Here is a 21,809-nt window from a genome sequence, read left to right as displayed (position 1 = left end):
TCTGAGCCAAGCTCTGTTCCAGGGTTGAGTATACAGCAATGATTTAGAAAGACAAAACTCTATTTCATAAAGCTTATAATAGATGACAGATAATTAACCAAACAAATATGTAACAATTTAAGTGGCTATCAGGGCCATGAAAAAGAATACTGTGGTGTGATGGTTGAGACAGTAATGGAAATAAGAAAGAAAGTAAATAAGTAAATTCAGCAGATACATGAAAAAAGTACAGCAGCAGACCATGAAACACCTGCATAGAAAGGTGTGTAAACCAGGAAAAAAATGCACAGTTCCAGCTGGAACACGTTCAGTGCATCCAAAGAAGGACAAAGTGGCCATGTGACTAGATGTGGTAATGGAATCAGAGTGGTTGGAGCAAGAAAGTGGGGGTAGTGCGCAGACCACACAGGGCCTTCTGGATCATGGTAGAACTGGTTTTCTCTGTCTATGAGATATAGTTACTGGAGGTTTTGAGCTAACAAATATAACATTACTATATAATCTACATTTGTACACATAGTACTACTTCTAGAAAGATCACTCTGGGTAGAAAATTTAGGAAAGATTGAGGGGGAACCAAGCCAGTAAGCTACTGCAGTATTCCAGGAGACTAAGATGATGCAAGTGTGAGAAATGTTCAGATCCTCCATTTATTTTAAAAGTAGAGACAATAGGATTTGCTACTGTGTGAGACAAAGAAAAGGCTGATGGTGGCAGTAGGAATTTAGAGAAGGTGGTAGGTTTGAGAAATACAAAGCAAAGGCAGGAATTACTGGGACTGAGTAGCATGGTGAACTGCTTAGAAAGATCTGGATTTGAACCCTAGAATCCTGTCTTGGCTTGTTATAAGCACTGGACTACAGGCTAGTCAGTCACCTTCAGTAAGTCGCAACTGCTTCTTATATTTATATAATCCTAGGATATAGTGAAGATCAGAAAGAACATATCAAATTTGCATCTCTCTGTCTTTTCTACAAGACAAGCTTAAGTATAGACAGGAACTTTCTTGGCTTATGAAAAAACAAGAGTCCAGAATGAGACTGAGACCTATGGTTTGGGTTATTTAGAGATGGTGGAGACTTCAGAGAGAAGAGGAATTGTTGAGAAGTGGAGGAGTTTAGGGAGATCATAGCTTCAGTTTAACATATAGGAGATGTCCTCCCTATAGACAGGTCAATGTATCTGCCGGCGCCACAGGCGGAGGATTAGCCTAGTGAGCCACGGCGCTGGCCGAGAACAAGACATTTCAAGGTGATCATACACAGGCGGTAGGTAAAAACAGAGCAAGTTCAACATGTAACCTGCAGGAATGACTGGGCCAAAGGGGTTAAAGCAATGCTGCTGATGAAATGGCATTTGGACAAAATCATAAAGACCTCATTCATTCATTCATTCATTTTCTCCTCACTCCCCCCACTTCCACCCCCGAGGGAGTGGGGACTAGAGATGGAGAGTACTTTCTAGGCACACAATAGTTTATGCAAGCCAGATGATGGAAGGGACAAAAATGTGAAACAGCAAAGCTGCTTCAGAAAACTCGGGTAGTTCTAACAAAATGCAGAGTACTGATGGATAGAAGGCTATTAAGAGATTAAAAAAAAAAAAAAAACACACAAAGAAATGAAAAAGACCAGATCAAGTTTTCTAGATTTTATTATACAGTTTGTAAAAAGTTGTCATAGAGCACTTGATTAAGCTCACACAGAAAAACTCACCATGGAATATGAATACCAATTCTACAGAAATAAAAAGAATTGTGAGAGAATAATATGAATAATTTATGTCAACAAACTAGATAAGTAGATAAAGTGTATAAATTCCTAAAAACACACCATCAAAACTGAATCAAGAAGAAATAGAAAAACTCAAAAGAACTACAACAAATACAAAATCAAATCAGAAAAATTCCACTGATAAATTCTACCAAACATTGGGAAAATGCTGCTGGGAAAGCAGTAGAAGATGGCCCAAGTGCTTGGGCCCCTGCATCTGAATGGGAGACCAGGAAGAAGCTCCTGGCTCCTGGCTTCAGATCGGCGTAGCTCCAGCAGTTGCGGCCAGCGGGGGAGTGAACCAACGAAAGAAGACCTTTCTCTCGGTCTCTCCCTCTTACTGTCTGTACCTCTACCTCACAAATTAATAAATAAAAAATCTTTAAAGAAAAGTGTGCATATATATTTGGCAGAACAACAGAGAGAGAGAAAGAGAGAGAGAGAGAGAGAGAGAGAGAGAGAGAGAGATCTTTTATCTGCTATTTCACTCCCCAAATGACTGCAACAGCCAAGTCTAAGCCAGGCCATAGACATGATCCAGGGACACCATCTATGTCTCCTATGTAGATGGCAAGATCTCAAGTACTCGAGCCATCTTCTGATGCCCTCCCTTGGTGCAAGAGCAGCAAATTGGATTGTGAATGGAATAGCTGGGACTGAATCAGCTCTCCACTATGGGATGCCAGCATCCAAAGTAGAGGGTTAATCCTCTGTACTACAACTTTAAGAGTGCTTTAAGAAGGATTCTAGGAGCTGGTGTTGTGGTACAGTGGGTAAAGCCACCACCTATAATGCCGGCATCCCATATGGGTACCGATTCTAGCGCTGGCTGGTCCACTTCTGATCCAGCTTTCTGTTAATGCACCTGGGAAAGCAGCAGATGATGGCTCAAGTCCTTGGACCCCTCCACCCAGGTGGGAGATCCAGAAAAAGCTGCCGGCTCCTAGCTTCAGACCTTCCCAGCTCCAGCCACTGTGGCCATTTGGGGAGTGGACCTGTGAATGGAAGACCACTCTCTCTCTCTGTCTCCCTCTCTCTCTAGTTCTGCCATTCAAATGAATATATTTTTTAGAAAAGGATTCTAAACCACAATCAAATGGGATTTATTAAGATTGCCCTAGCAGTACAAGTAAGAAAATCAAGCAAAGTAATATATTAACAAAACACATTAAAAATAGGCCAGTGCCATGGCTCAATAGGCTAATCCTCCACCTGCTGTGCCAGCACACCGGGTTCTAGTCCCAGTCAGGGTGCCGGATTCTGTCCCAGTTGCCCCTCTTCCAGTCCAGCTCTCTGCTGTGGCCCGGGAGTGCAGTGGAGGATGGTCCAAGTCCTTGGGCACTGCACCCACATGGGAGACCAGGAGAAGCACTTGGCTCCTGGCTTCGGATCAGCGCGATGCGCCGGCCACAGCAGCCATTGCAGGGTGAACCAACAGTAAAAGGAAGACCTTTCTCTCTGTCTCTCTCTCACTGTCCACTCTATCAAAAAAAAAATAAAATAAAAAAACACATTAAAAATAAATATATGGTCATCTCTGTGGAGGCACAAAGGCATTTGACAAAATCCAAAACTCTATTTTGGTTAAAACAAAAACAATTCAGAAAACAAGGAGAGAAGGGAACTTCCTCAACACAATAAAGGAGTTTATGAAAAGCCCACAACTACTAGCATACTCAATAGTGACAAAATGAAAAAGAATATCCAAGAATGACCTCTACCTTATACCATCCATTAACTCACAATAGATCAAAAATCTAAATGTAACAGTTAGAGCTATACAAATTTTAGAAAAAATGAAAGAGCAAATTTTTATCATTTTGGATTTGGCAATGAATTTTTTTAAAGATTTATTTTATTTATTTGAAAAGGCATACTTATAGAGAAGGAGAGAGAGACAAAGAAAATCTTCCAACCTCTGGTTCATCCCCCTGTTGTCTGCAATAGCTGGGGCTGGGCCAGTCCAAAGCAAGGAGCTTGGGGATTCTTTCAGGTCTCCCAAGTGGGTGCAGGGGCCCAAGCACTTGGGCCATCTTCTGCTGCTTTCTCAAACCATTAGTAGGGGGCTGAATAGGAAGTGGAGCAGCCAGGACTTGATCCAGCACCCACATGGGATGCCAGTATTGCAGGTAGCTGCTTTACCTACCATGCCACAATGCCACAACGCCAGCACCACCAAAAGCACAGTTAAAAAAATAAACTGATAAATTGAACTTCACTGACATTAAAAATTTTTGCATCAAAGGATAAAGACAAGAAAGTAAAAGGAAATCCTAATAATGAAGACAAATTTGCATATCATCTCTCTGATAAAGGTCTATAATCAAAAATACACAAATAACTCTTAAAACTCAACAACAAAAAGGCAAACACAATTTTTAAACATGCAATGTACTTGAATAGAAACTTCTCCAGAGAACATACACCAATGGCTGAAACAGACAAGGCAAGATACTACTAAACATTAGTTCTTAGGGGAATATAAATCAAAACCACTTTGAAGTACATACCCACTAAGATGGGTATAATCTTAAAAAAAGAAGGAAAATAACAAATGACAGCAAGGATGTGGAAAAACTGGAACTCTTCTTCACTGTTGGTGAGAATATAAAATGGTGCAGTTCCTATGGGAAACACTACGGAGGTTCCTCAAAATGTTAAACACAGAATCACCATGTGACTTGGCAATTGAACTGGAAAGTATAAAAAGAAGGACTCAAACAAATACTTGGATACCTATGTTAACCACAGCACTCTTCATAAGAACCAACAGGTAGAAACCCCTTATGTGTCCACTAACAATGAATATATATATAGCTATAAATAAATACAAAAAGGAGTGATCTGCTGATTCATGCCACAATGTGGATGAATCCTGAAAACATTATGTTATCATGAATGGGGAATCTTTGTTCTGCCAAGGGCCATTTGGATATTTGTAACATCATTCATGGGTCCTAAAAAATTATCAACTTAAAATTAGCCTGCTATAGATTTACTGAATTTCAAGCCCCACCTGCAGTTGCCTTGGCAGGGTGACATCAAAAGATTTTGAGGGCCTTACACGGCTAATGGGCCAGGCATTCCCCACTCCTGTGTTAATGAAAGTCAGTAATGGGAAGGTCAAATATTATGTGATTCACTCATATGAAATAACTGGAACAGGTAAATCTATAGAAGTAAAAGTAGACTGATGGTTTCCGGGGCAGTGGGAGGAGGAAGTAACCGTTTATTAGGCATGGAGTTTCATGTTGAGGTGATAAAAATGTTTTGGATCCAGATAGAGGTGATAGCTGCACAACACTATCAGTGTACCAAATGCACAGAAAAATGATTATTTAAGTTAATTTAATCTCAATTAAAAAAATCAAAACGAATCACTTTATCAGAGTGACAGGGTGGAGAACACACACATAGGAGCTTGGATGTAAGAAGTGGTGAGGGTCTGAATTATGCCTTGGTATCAGATGGAAACTAGAGGAAGTAAGGATTGGGGGTCTCTTTAGACAGCCCAAAGCAAGGAGCAGGAGATTTTTCCAGGTCTCCCAAGTGGGTGCAGGGGTCCAAGCATTTGGGTCATCTTCCACTGCTTTCCCAGGCCATTAGCAGGGGGCTGAATCGGAAGTGGAGCAGCCAGGACTTGATCTAGTACCCATATGGAATGGTCTTAAATAAAGATGAGATGGGATCTGAGGTGAGAAAGGATGGCTTCTATCCAGAATGAGTAGTTTATGAGAGGAATTTTGGAGCAAAGACAACCAGTTCTACACTCAGCAGGCTGTATTCCACAGATCAGAAAGATGACTCTACTCGATAGACCAAACTGGGTTGCAGATGAAGACTGGCAAATTATGAACACATAGAATTAAGCTGGATAGAGATAGACAGAAAACAATCCTGCTTGTAATATTATAGTTAAAAAAAAAACCTACATTGTTAACCTTAAAGAAATATCCAACAAAAACATTCAGCACAGGGGGCAGGTGTTCGGCACAGTGCTTGTGAAGTTGCTAGTTAAGATGCCTGTATCCTGTTATTGGAGTTCTGGCTTGAGTCCTGGCTATTCTGTTTCTGCTAATGTGCACTCTGAGAACCAGCATATAATGGATCAAGTACTTATGTTCCTGCTTCCATGTGAGAGACCTGGAGGAAGGTGTTCTTGGCTCCTGGATAAGGCCAAGTCCAGCCACAGCTGATGTCAGCATTTGGGGAGTGAACTAGCAGATGGAAGATTTCTCTCTCCACCTGCATCTCTGTCTCTCATTCACAGAAGGCAAAGGAAAACATCTAATCTATGTGAATTTAATTTTTTTTGACAGACAGAGTTTAGACAGTGAGAGAGAGACAGAGAGAAAGGTCTTCCTTTTTCCACTGGTTCACCCCTCAAATGGTTGCTATGGCTGGCGTGCTGCGCCGATCCGAAGCCAGGAGCCAGGAGTCAGGAGCCAGGTGCTTCCTCCTGGTCTCCCATGCGGGTACAGGGCCCAAGCACATGGGCCATCCTCCACTGACTTCCCGGGCCACAGCAGAAATCTGGACTGGAAGAGGAACAACCGGGACAGAACCCGGCACCCCAACCGGGACTAGAACCCAGAGTGCCAGTGCCGCAGGCGGAGGACTAGCTGGCCTATGTGAATTTAATTTTATATGGAATGTGTACCCTATAAGGGAAAGAAGTTCTGCTTCCATCAACAGTTTTTTTTTTTTAAATAACGATTTAGTTATTTAATTATTTGACAGAGTTACTGAGAGAGAGGGAGAGAGAGACAGATTACCCGTCTACTGGAGAGAGATCTTCCATCTGCTGGTTCACTCCCAAGATGGCCACAACAGCTGGGGCTGGGCCAGAGCTGAATCAGAATCCAGGAGCTTCTTCCAGGTTTCCCATGTGGGTGGCAGGGGCCCAAATACTTGGGCCATATCCACTGCTTTACCCAGGTGCATTAACAGGGAGCTGGATCAGAAGTGGAGCAGCCAGGAATCAAACCAACACCTATATGGGATGCTGCACAGGTGGTAGCTTAACCCCCTACGCTGCTACACCAAAATGCCAGCCCCTTTGCTCAACGTTTAAAGAGAATCTGTACTATGCTATTTCACACATTACAACATTATGCATTTTCTTTATTGATTTTTATGAATTTGAAAGGCAAAGTGACAGAGAGAGAGAGAGAGAGAGAGAGAGAGAGAGAGAATATCTTCCATCTGCTGGTTCACTCCCCAAATACCTGCAACAGCTGGGTATGAGCCAGATTTGGGATGTAGGCATTCCAAGGACATGCTTGCCTGCTATGCTACAACATCCATCCCACATTATAACTTTAATGTTTCTTCTTACACTGTACTACATTAATACCTTTTCATCTTTCTGTGTCATCAATATGCATCCTAGTACTTTTTCCTAATACTGGTGTCAATTCTCTGTCAACTGCCAACCTCACACAAAAGAACAGTTGTACCAGTAGCTGATAAACCATTTCTTTTCCTACATTAACCAATATTTAGATAAGTTTTACTGACAAAAATAGTTTTCCTTTATTAAATAACCTAAAAATCTATGTCAAATAATTTCACTTCAATTCAAATATCAGAAGCAGAAAACCTGAACGTTTAGCATTATTTAACACAAAGTAGTTTACTTTAGAAATTCGTTGTTTGGAATTAACAGAGTTAATACTATCAATGAGCAGTCAGAATCCAGTTTATATGTCATTAACTTGTAAAAGATTTAGGCAGACATATGAAAGCTTCCTTAAATCAAATAATCATGCATTACATGTTAGAAGAACAACTTGATGGCACTAAAATGGTGCAAGCACATCTTAAAAGAAAATGAGTGTTTATTTTTTGCCAATAAACAAGGTTAAATGACTATACACACACAAATAGAGAAGGATGCATGCATGCATTCGTGTACACACATACACACAGGCAATACTGGAGAATACTAGGGAAAGGAAAGAGAATGCCAACTCACATCACACTGGAAAGGCTTTTCTCCAGTGTGCGTCCTCTTGTGTTCATCCAGGCCTCGCTTCTGGCTGAAGGCTTTGCTGCACTCTGAGCACTTATATGGCTTCTCCTGTAGTCAATGAAAGAGACCACCAAGATGAGTGAATGCAGAGCCCTCCTGATCAGGCATATGTTGGGAGGAGGTGCAGGGATTGGCGGGTTGATCTAGGTCTGCAGGATGGTGCAGCAAATTCACACGGGTGCTGTGAGCTATTTCAAATTCTCAGGGGATGTGGCAATAATCAATATCAGCTGGATACCCTGAAAACAACTAGTTCCAGGGGGTTCAGGTTCACTGTTGGCTTGCACTACATTTCTTTTGATGATGTCTTATCTTAGCAAAGCTGGACGCTGGGGGCTGCTGTGATCTAACAGCTTAAATTGAACATTTAGGTGTGTCTTCCGGCCTGAGGGCCATAAAATATACTGATAAGAAGGGTATTGTGAATGAAGGAAGTTTGGAAACCCCTGACCAGGATGGTGCAAACTGCTGTCTCACAAGGACTCCTGGGGATGAAAACTTCTGAACCAAACGTTCATCAGGTACTAGGGTAAGTTCAAAAAGCTAGAGCTCAATTGTATTTTTATTGTATTTTCATCTATTTCATTTTTATGTACTTCATTTCTTCTGGTAGGGTAGTCTTTTATGAAATCTAAATTTCTTCTACAAAAAGAGTCAGTTTTTACTATTGTCAGACTCATAAAGAAGAAGGACAGAAGATCAACAAGGATACAGTAGATTTAAACGACACTATAGCCCAAATGGATCTAACAGATATATACAGAACTTTCAATCCTACAGCTAAAGATTTTACATTCTTCTCAGCAGTACATGGAACCTTCTCTAGGATTGACCACATACTAGGCCATAAAGCAAGTCTCAGCAAATTCAAAAGAATTAGAATCATACCATGCAGCTTCTCAGCCCATAAAGGAATGAAGTTGGAAATTAGCAACTCAGGAATCCCTAGAGCATACGCAAACACATGGAGATTGAACAACATGCTCCTGAATGAACAATGGGTCATAGAAGAAATCAAAAGAGAAATCAAAAACTTTCTGGAAGTAAATGAGGATAACAGCACAACATACCAAAACTAATGGGACGCAGCAAAAGCAGTGTTAAGAGGAAAGTTTATATCAATAGGTACCTACATCAAGAAATTGGAAAGGCACCAAATAGATGAGCTTTCAATTCACCTCAAGGATCTAGAAAACCTACAGCAAAGCAGACCCAAATCTAGTAGGAGAAGAGAAATAATTAAAATCAGAGAAGAAATCAAAAGGATTGAATCAAGAAAAACATTCCAAAAAATCAGCCAAACGAGGAGCTGGTTTTTTGAAAAAATAAACAAAATTGACACCCCATTGGCCCAACTAACTAAAAAAAGAAGAGAAAAGACCCAAATCAATAAAATCAGAGATGAAAAAGGAAACGTAACAACAGACACCACAGAAATAAAAAGAATCATCAGACATTACTACAAGGACTTGTATGCCAGCAAACAGGGAAACCTATCACAAATGAATAGATTCCTGGACACATGCAACCTACCTAAATTGAACCAGGAAGACATCGAAAACCTAAACAGACCCATAACTGAGATGGAAATTGAAACAGTAATAAAGGCCCTCCCAACAAAGAAAAGCCCAGGACCAGATGGATTCACTGCTGAATTCTACCAGACATTTAAAGAAGAACTAACTCCAATTCTTCTCAAACTATTCAGAACAATCGAAAAAGAGGGAATCCTCCCAAATTCTTTCTATGAAGCCAGCATCACCTTAATTCCTAAGCCGGAAAAAGATGCAGCACTGAAAGAGAATTACAGACCAATATCCCTGATGAACATAGATGCAAAAATCCTCAATAAAATTCTCGCCAATAGAATGCAACAACACATCAGAAAGATCATCCACCCAGACCAAGTGGGATTTATCCCTGGTATGCAGGGATGGTTTAATGTGCGCAAGACAATCAATGTGATACACCACATTAACAGACTGCAGAAGAAAAACCATATGATTATCTCAATAGATGCCGAGAAAGCATTTGATAAAATACAACACCCGTTCATGATGAAAACTCTAAGCAAACTGGGTTTGGAAGGAACATTCCTCAATACAATCAAAGCAATCTATGAAAACCCCACAGCCAACATCCTATTGAATGGGGAAAAGTTGGAAGCATTTCCACTGAGATCTGGTACCAGACAGGGATGTCCACTCTCACCACTGCTATTCAATATAGTTCTGGAGGTTCTAGCCAGAGCTATTAGGCAAGAAAAAGAAATTAAAGGGATACAAATTGGGAAGGAAGAACTCAAACTATCCCTCTTTGCAGATGACATGATTCCTTATTTAGGGGACCCAAAGAACTCTACTAAGAGACTATTGGAACTCATAGAAGAGTTTGGCAAAGTAGCAGGGTATAAAATCAATGCACAAAAATCAACAGCCTTTGTATACACAGACAATGCCATGGCTGAGGAAGAACTTCTAAGATCAATCCCATTCACAATAGCTACAAAAACAATCAAATACCTTGGAATAAACTTAACCAAGGACGTTAAAGATCTCTATGATGAAAATTACAAAACCTTAAAGAAAGAAATAGAAGAGGATACCAAGAAATGGAAAAATCTTCCATGCTCATGGATTGGAAGAATCAATATCATCAAAATGTCCATTCTCCCAAAAGCAATTTATACATTCAATGCAATACCAATCAAGATACCGAAGACCTTCTTCTCAGATCTGGAAAAATTGGTGCTGAAATTTATATGGAGGCACAAGAGACCTCGAATAGCTAAAGCAATCTTGTACAACAAAAACAAAGCCGGAGGCATCACAATACCAGATTTCAGGACATACTATAGGGCAGTTGTAATCAAAACAGCATGGTACTGGTACAGAAACAGATGGATAGACCAACGGAACAGAATTGAAGCACCAGAAATCAACCCAAACATCTACAGCCAACTTATATTTGATCAAGGATCTAAAACCAATTCCTGGAGCAAGGACAGTCTATTCAATAAATGGTGCTGAGAAAACTGGATTTCCACGTGCAGAAGCATGAAGCAAGACCCCTACCTTACGCCTTACACAAAAATCCACTCAACATGGATTAAAGACTTAAATCTACGACCTGACACCATCAAGCTACTAGAGAACATTGGAGAAACCCTTCAAGATATTGGCACAGGCAAAGAGTTTCTGGAAAAGACCCGGGAGGCACAGGCAGTCAAAGCCAAAATTAACTATTGGGATTGCATCAAATTGAGAAGTTTCTGTACTGCAAAAGAAACAGTCAGGAGAGTGAAGAGGCAACCGACAGAGTGGGAAAAAATATTTGCTAACTATGCAACAGATAAAGGGTTGATAACCAGAATCTACAAAGAAATCAAGAAACTCCACAACATCAAAACAAACAACCCCCTTAAGAGATGGGCCAAGGACCTCAATAGACATTTTTCAAAAGAGGAAATCCAAATGGCCAACAGGCACATGAAAAAATGTTCAAGGTCATTAGCAATCAGGGAAATGCAAATCAAAACCACAATGAGGTTTCACCTCACCCTGGTGAGAATGGCTCACATTCAGAAATCTACCAACAACAGATGCTGGAGAGGATGTGGGGAAAAAGGGACACTAACCCACTGTTGGTGGGAATGCAAGCTGGTCAAGCCACTATGGAAGTCAGTCTGGAGATTTCTCAGAAACCTGAAGATAACCCTACCGTTCGACCCAGCCATCCCACTCCTTGGAATTTACCCAAAGGAATTTAAATTGGCAAACAAAAAAGCGGTCTGCACCCTAATGTTTATTGCAGCTCAATTCACAATAGCCAAGACCTGGAACCAACCTAAATGCCAATAACGGTAGACTGGATAAAGAAATTATGGGATATGTACTCTTTAGAATACTATACAGCAGTAAGAAACAACGAAATCCAGTCATTTGCAACAAAATGGAGGAATCTGGAAGACATCATGCTGAGTGAAATAAGCCAGTCCCAAAGGGACAATTACCATATGTTCTCCCTGATCGGTGACAACTGACTGAACACCAAAAAGGAAACCTCCTGAAGTGAAATGGACACTATGGGAAACGGTGACTTGATCAACATAGCCCTGACTGTTAATGAACAACTTAATACATTATCCCTCTTAGTAGTTTTTTTTGTCTGTTCTACCTAATATGACTGGTTTAATTCTGTAATTAATACACAGTTATTCTTAAGTGTTGAAAATTAACTGAAATGTGATCCCTGTTAAACATAAGAGTTGGAATAAGAGAGGGAAGAGATGTATAATTTGGGACATGCTCAAGCTGACTTGCCCCAAATGGTAGAGTTAGAAACATACCAGGGGATTCCAATTCAATCCCATCAAGGTGGCATGTACCAATGCCATCTCACTATTCCAAGTGATCAATTTCAGTTCACAATTGATAATGAAAGGACTAAGAGTCAAAGGGAGCACATAAACACGTCTAGTACCTGCTAACACTAACCGATGGAATAAATAAAGGGGAGAGTGATCCAACATGGGAAGTGAGATACTCAGCAGACTCATAGAATGGCAGATGTCCTAAATAGCACTCTGGCCTCAGAATCAGCCCTAAAGGCATTCGGATCTGGCTGAAAAGCCCATGAGAGTATTTCAGGCATGGAAAGCCAAGACACTCTGGCAAAAGATCTCTGCGAGTGAGATCCCAGTGGAAAGAACAGGTCATCAAAGAAGGAGGTACCTTTCTCTGAAGGGAGGAGAGAACCTCCACTTTGACTATGACCTTGTCTAAACAAGATAAGAGTCGGAGAACTCAGAGGGCTTCCATAGCCTTGGAAACTCATGACTGGAGCATAGGGAGATTACTGATGCCATAGACAGGAGTGTCAATTGGTAAAGTCAACAACAGGAGTCACTGTGCACTTACTCCTCATGTAGGATCTCTGTCCTTAATGTGCTGTGTATTGAGATTTAATGCTATAACGAGTACTCAAACAATATATTTCACTTTGTGTTTCTATGGGGGTGCAAACTGTTGAAATCTTTACTTAATGTATACTAAACTGATCCTCTGTAAAAAAAAAAAAAGAAATTATCAATTCCCAACTTGACTCTCACTGGGATTAAACATGACAATAGGTCTGCTCTGATTTCATCATCATTTAAAAAAAATCATCTATTATTTTTCACTTTATGTTTCTGTGTGGGAGCAAACTGTTGAAATCCTTACTTAATGTATACTAAGCTGATCTTCTGTATATTAAGATAATCGAAAATGAATCTTGATGTGAATGGAAGGGGAGAGGGAGTGGGAAAGGGGAGGGTAGTGGGTGGGAGGGATGGTATGTGGGGGAAGCCATTGTAATCCATAAATCGTACTTTGGAAATTTATATTCATTAAATAAAAGTAAAAAAAAAAAATTCCATTAGTCCTTAACTCAGGAAAAGTGGCAAATATCTCTGATTTGGCAAAGCCCACTTTTTTTGTTATATATTTTTTTATTTAATAAATGTGAATTTACAAAGAAAAAAAAATTCATAGAAAAATGACATTAAAAGATAATTTTGGTGTAAAAAAAAAGAAGAAATATCTCAAAAAGAAGACAGGAAAATATTCAAATGCTTTAGCTATCTCTTACTAGAAACTTAATTCATATCACTATGAGCCATGAAATTAATTTTGTCCTAATTAAAACAGCCAGTAAGTTACTACTTAGCAATCAATGAAAAGATTTGTTTAAAGTAAATTTGCAGTGACTTTTTTTCAAATATATCTTCAGAAGTATCAATATAAACATTTTTTGGATTGAGGTAATGCATGTATTTGAGTTTCTTGCTATTTTTAGCAATTTGTATCTATATTTTCTGTGTAGCATTTTTAAAAAGATTTATCTATTTCATAGGCAGAGTTACAGAGAGTCAGAGGCAGAGAGAGAGAGATCTTCCATCTGCTGGTTCATTCTCCAAATGGCTGCAACTGCTAGAGCTGGGCCAATCTGAAGCCAAAAGCAAGGAGTTTCTTCCAGATTACCCAAGTGGGTGAAGGGGCCCAAGGACTTGGGCCATCTTCCACTGTTTTCCCATGCGCATTATCAAGGAGCTGGATAGGAAGTGGAACGCTGAGACTTGAACTGGCACACATATGGGATGCCCTCACTGCAGGCCACGGTTTTATCCTCTACATCACAGCACCAGCCCCTTCTTTGTAGTGTTAAAAAGTTACAAATATTTTTTCAGGTATACAAAACAGTACAGAAATAACCTAAAAAACCTGCATGTATCCACCTGCTAAGAAACCAAACATTCTCAATATGAACCTGTTGATGTCCCTCTCTCATACATACTCCTTAACTGTAGGATCTTCTTAAATTTGCTCAGCAAGGACACTTGTCCAGGATAAGTTGCCAATCATCCCTTATCCTTTCTCTATATTTTTACTATATGTGTATGTACAGAGCCCTAAGCAGGATATATATTGTCTTATAAAAGTCTGCAAGTAACAGACTCTATGTAATTTCTGTAATATGTAGATTTGTTAGGTTATTTAGAATGTTTAGAATGCACTTGACTTGCTCAACATTATGAGCTTCTAGTCACCACTTTAATCTTGTGAACATATGTGTGTCCTATTCACTAAATTTTTAGTCCATACTGGATCGCACTGAGTGGACAAACTACAATTTACTTATATATGTATGTGTATATTTATGTATTTGTAAATTGCATATAGGTGTGTGTGTGTGCATATATATATATAAGAACATACATATCTCCAGTGATGGACAGTTAAGGTTTCCACAATTTTTTATTCTTACAAATAATGTTGCTCTGAATTGTCTTGTACATGTACACCTGAACACAGGTGAAGGAAATACTCTAAGGGATATATATCTAGAAGTGGGGGACTGAAGCTCCAACTTTTGTAGAGATGGCCAAATAGCTCCACAGAACTGAGGAACCATTTTACATTACAATATCCAACGTATTCTTACAATTCTCTCATCTTGCCTTACAAATTGAGGCTTTCATTAGTTACATGACTGTATATAGCTTTAAAACTAGATGCCCTTCCACTTTTCATGGGGTTACCTCCTGATAAGCCTATCATAAATTGAAACTACTACACAGTGAAAACACACTGAATATACTGAACCTACTGAACTTTGCAGCTTAACATCACGGGACACGGGAGAATATTGGATTTCTACATTTGTGACCATGAGGCCGACTGGGAGTTGTGGCGTGTTGTCATTGCCTAGTATCGAAACAGTGTCACTCTACATGTTGCTTGTTAGTGGAAAACACCAAAACTCTAAATGCCAAGAAAGGCTCCTATTGAATATATTGTTTCACATGAAGCTAAAGTTGAAAATTTTTAAGTTGGACCATTCTTAGGTCAAAATTACCTGATTATGCTCTTGAAACATAGGACCTTTTGTCATTTTGAGGTGCTCTTTATCTATAATCATCTTTTTTTATCTTAAAACTAATGTGGTTGTAATATAGCTAGAAAAGCTTTTTACTATTAGTATTTCTTGGTATAGCAATTTATTTGCTAATTATTTCTTTATCTGAAAGGCAGGGAGAGACCCACAGAAAGATCTTCCTTCAGCTGGTCCACTGTCCAAATACCTGCAGCAGCTATGGGCTTAAGCAAACTGAAGCTGGGAGCCTAGAACTCTATTCAGGTCTCTCACATGGGTGGAAGGCCCCACGTACGTGAGCCATCACCTGCTGCTGTACCTGGTGCTTATTAAAAGGACGCTGGAATCAGTAGCAGAGCCAGGAATTGAATCAGGTACTCCATATGGGATGCAAGCATCCCAAGTAGTGTTTTAGCCATTAAAATAAAAGTTCATCCCCATTTTCCCCATTTTTAAACAAAAAATTTTCATTAGAAATACTGTGATCTAAACATCAATTTTTTTCAAGATGGCAAGTTTTCTCTTCCTATATCTGCAACTACCGATATACTTAAATATATTTCTAACATGTATTTTCTGCATTGCTTTTTATTCTATTTTCTAAGATTATTTTTCACCATATATATTCTTGCACACTCAAAATCGTTCATTTTCCCTTACATTATTCCATGTTATGAACTCTATTTTTCTTTCAATGGTTATTCTTAAAATTTTTTTACTATGAACATTTAACACATTATACATTTTAAAACAATAATCTAAAATTTATCTATATGTTTTTTAAAATATTTACTTAAATTTGAAAGGCAGAGTTACAGAGTGACAGAGGCAGAGAGAGAGGAGAAAGGAGAGAGAGAGTGTCTTCCATCTGCTGGTCCACTCCCAAATGGCCACAATAGCCAGAGCTAGGCCAATCCAAAGCCAGGAGCCAGAGCCAGGAGCCAGGAGCTTCCTCTGGGTCCCCCATGTGGGTGCAGGGGCCCAAGAACTTGGGCATCTTCCACTGCTTTTCCAGGCCATGGCAGAGAGCTGGATCGGAAGTGGAACATCCGAGTCCATATAGGATGCTGCCACTGTAGGCTGCGGATTTACTGGCTATGCCACAGCACTGGCCCCTTTCCATATGTTTTCTGCCTACTGAATAATCCTGTACTGTCCTGTAGAATGCTCCCTGTGTAGCAGCATTTTACTTATTATATATCTTGGTTTTAATTGTCTAGTTTGTAAAGTTTGGGCAATTATAACAAAATATCATAGACTGGGTAGCTTATAAACTTTTTCACAGTTTCGGGTATAGCGGGTGTAGCCCAAAACTGTTGCCAGCGTGGTCATGTTCTGGTGAAAGCTCTTTCCTGGATTGCAGACTTTCTGTCCTCACGTGGGGGAGAGAGAATTATGGTCTATTTGGCCCCTTATGGGGCACTAACCCCATGCATTAGGGTCCAGTCTACCATCACATTGGTAGTTAGTATTTCATGATGTGATTTGGGAACACAAACATTCAGTTCATTGCAATGCATACAATAGAATCAAATATATATACAATATATATTATCTATATATAAAAATGTAATGTATACATAATAATTTTATATAATGCATATATCATCTGTAATAAATATTATGTAATAGATAATAGAAAACATAATAGATAATTTAGAAAATATATTTGTGTGTGTGTGTATATATATATAGTCTATGTGCTCTAGCTTTACTCATGTTTAATCATTTCTTTACTTTTCATGCTTTCTTACATATCTGGCCTCCTAGGGTCTCTTGGTGGTAAATTCATTTTTTGCTTGAAAATGACTTTGTTTCTCATAGTCTGCTGAATCAAAGTCTATAAATGTAATTAGATGTGTAACAGATTATTCGTTATGTCTCTTAATGTATCATTTCCATCTTGTTGTCTTGTACTTTATGTAATTCTTAAGACCAGTTATCAATTCTCTTTACAGTTGCTAATAACTTGCTGTTTAATAGGACCATTTGAGCTCTAAATATCTTTTATATTTTTAAGTTTTAGAAGTTTTAATTTCTTCTTTTCTTTAATATTTTTGACACTATCTGATTTTTTACTCATGTTGTTCATTCCTATTAAAAATACTCTAGACATCTGTATAATTCTCTTCATCTGATAAATCATTACCTAGGTTCTCTGAAACTCTAGTTCTGCTGTGTGTGCTTTCTCCTGTCTCCTGCTCATGGCTCTTGTTTCCTTGCGTATTTCTGGAATTTGAAATCTTTGAGCTCAAGTTTGTTGGTCCTTACCTGTGAAAATTCTGTGACCTCTAGGTTGAGGGTAAGTCCCTCCAGACAGCGTTGTGTTCGCTCCTCCCAAGCACACCAGGATGCTATCAATCAAAGACTGTTTCAAGTTTATTTCTTGCCTGAAGGTTTTCTGGTGAGGCAAGTATTTTAAGTCTGAACTATAAACACACTTGAAGAAAGGACTGAGATTACAAACTGTAAGGAGAACACTTTCTCTAGCCAGCAATGATTCCCAAATAGGTAAATGTTCTGAGCACCGAACTTGCCAAACGTAGATTATGTCTAGCTCCCAATTACATTTTGAGTGCAGCCTTTGTGGGGTGCTAGCATTAGGGTGCGACGTGATTTCATCTTGCCCTCTGCCTGACCACAGAGCTTGCCCCCTTTTCCTGACTCCATTAAAAACTGAATCTTGAGGTACTGATCCCGATAAACACCCTATAAGTGCTGTATCTTCAACTTGAATTATTCACTGCTTTTCAGCTCCCTTTATGCTTGGGGGACCAGGGGATTATCATGGATGGTTACAAGTTCAGGTGTTTGTTGCTTGCCTTATTCCATCTGGTCTTCATGGGTGTTCTGAATATGGTTTTTTCCCTATGGTGTGGAATAGCTACCAAATTACCAGAAATGGAAGTAACTACATTCATAATTTAAAAGATGTAAAGATACATATTTTAAATCAATGTCTACAACCATCAGGAAGAGTTATTGGTTTTGCTTTGTAGTCCATTAAACATGCGTCATTAATGCTTTTTTTCCCCCTTTTTTATTGGTTAGTCTAATTTAAAGTTTATTAATTTTATCACTTTAAAAGAACCCTTAATTTCATTCATCTTTTTATTTATTTATTTTTGGTCTCATTTCATTAATTCCTGCTCTGAAATTTATTTTTTCCTGCTACTAATCTTGGGTTTGCTTTGTTCTTGCTTTTCTAAGTCACTGAGATGCACTGTTAGGTTATCTTTTTTTTATGTAAGTGCTTACTATTAACCTTCCTCTTAGTGCTGCTTTTGTTATATCTATTAAGTTTTTAAATGCTGTAGTTCTGTTTTTGTTCGTTTCTAGGAACTTTTGGTTTTCCCTTTTTAATTTCTTCATTTATCCATTATTCATTCAGATAATGCTTTTTTCTTTAGTATGAATAAATATAATCTATTTTCACACATTACATTGCCTGTGGTACCTATTTCTTCAAACTTTTCTATAGTTTCTCAATAACTTGAAAAGGAAAAAAATGTAAGTTTATAAATTATAAACTGCTGGGGCTGGCGCTGTGGTGCAGTGGGTTAATGCCCTGGCCTGAAGGGCCAGCATCCCATATGGGCGCCAGTGCTAGTCCTGGCTGCTCCTCTTCCAATCCAGCTCTCTGCTATGGCCTGGGGAAGCAGTAGAAGATGGCCCAAGTCCTTGGGCCCCTGCACCCAAGTGGGAGACCTGGAAGAAGTTCCTGGTTCCTGCCTTCGGGACAGCACAGCTCCAGCCGTTGTGGCCATCTGGGGAGTGAACCAGCAGATGGAAGACCTCTCTCTCTGTCTCTACCTATCTCTGTAACTCTGTCTTTCAAATAAATAAAAATAAATATTAAAAAAATAAATTACAAACTGCTAGGAGTTGCTGAGATTGATTGCTTATTGTGGCCTTTGTTGTATTCATAATGTTTTACTTAAACTTACATTCTAAAAAAATATACAAATATATTCATATGAAGTGCACAAGACAGAAAGAAGAGATTCTATCCTCACACTGCATTTTCAGACTAGACCTTGTGAAAAGAGGAGAACTTCATCACCATGGCACCTGCCAATGACAGGGTGTTTGCAGAAAACAACCTAAGACAGAATTAACTACCAAAAAGTCATTGTAAGAAAGTAAGAGGCGGTTTCAGGAAGGAGAAGGCAATGAGAAGCAAGGTCTCTGTGCCCCTAATTAAGAGCAGCCCTCTTTCTCTTTCCCTAGCTTCCTCTTAGGAGATCCCATATAGAGAAGTATCCTAGACTTTGGCCCCAAATAACCTGAGAGACGTTCCTATCTAGTATCTTGAAATTCTGATGAAGGATGGGGGTTTGGTAGTTATTACACGAGGTTTCAAAGCTCAAATGTGTATCAAGCATTGGCTAAGACTGAATAAATAATGTCTTACATATACACATTCATTAACTCACATATTGATATTTTCCAAATGCTTATAGAAGCTATTGATGATTAATATAACATACGTGTTTACAAATCTCTCTGAAGTTATATTATCTCTCTTTATTTATTTTCTTCTCGAAAAGAAAAAAAAAAAGTACCTGAAAGTAAATGCAGCACCATGAATTGGTAAGAAAGCAGGGGATATAAATGATAATGTTCAAAAGGTTCCTTCAGTTCAAAGAGCTGGAGAATGACAACTCAGAGTGGCAAATTGGAGTAAGCAGTTTTTGATCCGCTTGGCCTCCCTCTTCTCTGCCTAGACAACTTGAAGCTTGGGAGTCCCTGGGGTTTTGCCCTCAGAGCAGCTTAAGTCCATAGGTGGTCATTAGGTACAGCCAGAGGCAGCTGTGTGGGCCCTGTAACTGCCTATCTCTCTTCTTCATCGCTAGATCTTACACCACGAGTCTACACTATTCCTGAAAATATCACAATGAAGGATATGATTTCTGACAGATATTGGTCATAATGGCTACCATGCTCCTTGGAAGGGCCTCTGCTGCCCACCCTTGAAGGGAATTCCAATTCATAGTGAGTGGGGTCACAGCAAACGCTAGAGAGCTCCTGCCCTGCTAAACAGCTCTTGTACCAGGGGCAGAGCCAAAAGGTCACTCACCCAAAAATTAAAAATAAATGAACTGAGATATGAGCAAAGGAAAGGAAACCCTTGTTCACCTCTTTTAGTAATTTCTTCTCAATACCTCTAATAAGCCACATCACAGAAATACCAATCTTCACATGGTAAAAAGTTGGGCAGAAAGAAGGGTGCAGGGTGAGTAGGTTGCACAGTACCAGGTAAGAAATTAGGGAGATACCTATTCCTGTTCCTGTCCCTTTCTCTGAGATTCGTGAAAAAAATTTCACCACCTCCAGAATATTTCCCAAGTATACTTAGCTTTAACTTCTCAGTGCAGAGGGACCCATGTATATGAGCAACTCCAGTTTCTAATCTTCACTGACTACCCTTGCCACAAGGCTCACTGGATACCATGGTTGTTAAGGTAATTATGGTGGCAGACACAGTAAGGGACCTTGTGACTAAGAAAGTGGAGGAAGGCATAATCCATTACAACTTCTTATTGGCAAGTTGGGCAGTAGAGTCAAGGATGAGCTTTCTGCTGCCTTCCCAACGGCACACAGGAATCCCCTCATGGGCCCCTGTGGAGGCCAGTTTAGATACACTGGATTTCCAAAGAACTCACCTTCTCACCACCCCTCTCCCACAGAGGAACTCCTACACACCATGTTATCATTAATGCTATCCTAATTCCATGACTTCTTTTCTTCTATTTTTCTACCATTATAAAAATATTTTATATGAGTACAAAAATCTGATTCAATAATGTATTATGGAATTGTTTCTAACACACTCAGAATGAAATATGTAGTAGAAATTACACATTTTAGCTCATTAGCTGGATTTAACTAGACACACATGATTAGGTTCTTGATTATTCTGCCTTTGAATGTTAATACTTAACTGACAAATAGCTTGTCCTTTGTCATAACTTGGGAGCCAGTACTAAATGGAAGCAATCTATTTATCAGTTAAACTGTAATCTACCAAAAGCCAAATTAATCACAAGTCTAATCAGTCTAGCTTTAATCAAACAACATTTGGCAGAATTCATTCAGAGGGCAGGATTTACAGCTTTTTGTCCTGCATCATGTGAAATAGCTAATAAAACATCACATTTCTGTGTTGCTAATGTTCATTGACACAAAAGAATCATAGCTCTAAATGTTATATTTTTGCTGGCATAAATTGAATTAATAAATGTCAACATAATTTGAGAAGTTTCTGTAGAAACAAAGCTTTATTTTTTGACAAATTTTGAAGAGACCTGAATGTGCAGTCCTTTGAGACAGGAATATATCAGATGTGTCTTCTTAGTCTGGCAAAGAATTTCTTGCCAGAAGATTAAGAAGAATGGCCCACAGCACACACTACTGAAGATAAGGATGGGTCATCTTTGCATCCTTGCATGGGCCCACCAACAACAGATCGTGGGTAGATTATCCACATGCAGTATGTACACAATCCAGAGATTTCCTGTGGATCTTTTCACATTAGCCACAAATAGAAACAGAAAGCATAACAAATGAGCTCTTTCCTCTATAGT

General features: G+C 39.2%; 1 protein-coding gene across 2 annotated transcripts in view; it reads right to left on the bottom strand.

Annotated features, from left to right (window-relative positions):
- The window catches only part of PRDM5 (PR/SET domain 5), a 250,855-nt gene that overhangs the window by 7,314 nt on the left and 221,732 nt on the right, over window positions 1-21,809 (bottom strand). For both annotated transcript variants that reach the window (XM_089302575.1, XM_089302574.1), the window contains one exon: window positions 7,750-7,854. In XM_089302575.1, the coding sequence (XP_089158701.1) occupies window positions 7,750-7,854 (105 nt within the window). The remainder of the gene's footprint in view (window positions 1-7,749; window positions 7,855-21,809) is intronic.

The sequence above is a fragment of the Oryctolagus cuniculus genome, chromosome 8 (assembly GCF_051225735.1).
Source record: "Oryctolagus cuniculus isolate XC-2025 breed Fujian yellow rabbit chromosome 8, ASM5122573v1, whole genome shotgun sequence".
NCBI lineage: Eukaryota > Metazoa > Chordata > Mammalia > Lagomorpha > Leporidae > Oryctolagus > Oryctolagus cuniculus.
The sequence above is the reverse complement of the archived record's forward strand: the minus strand, read 5'-3'. Positions and strand labels throughout refer to the sequence as shown.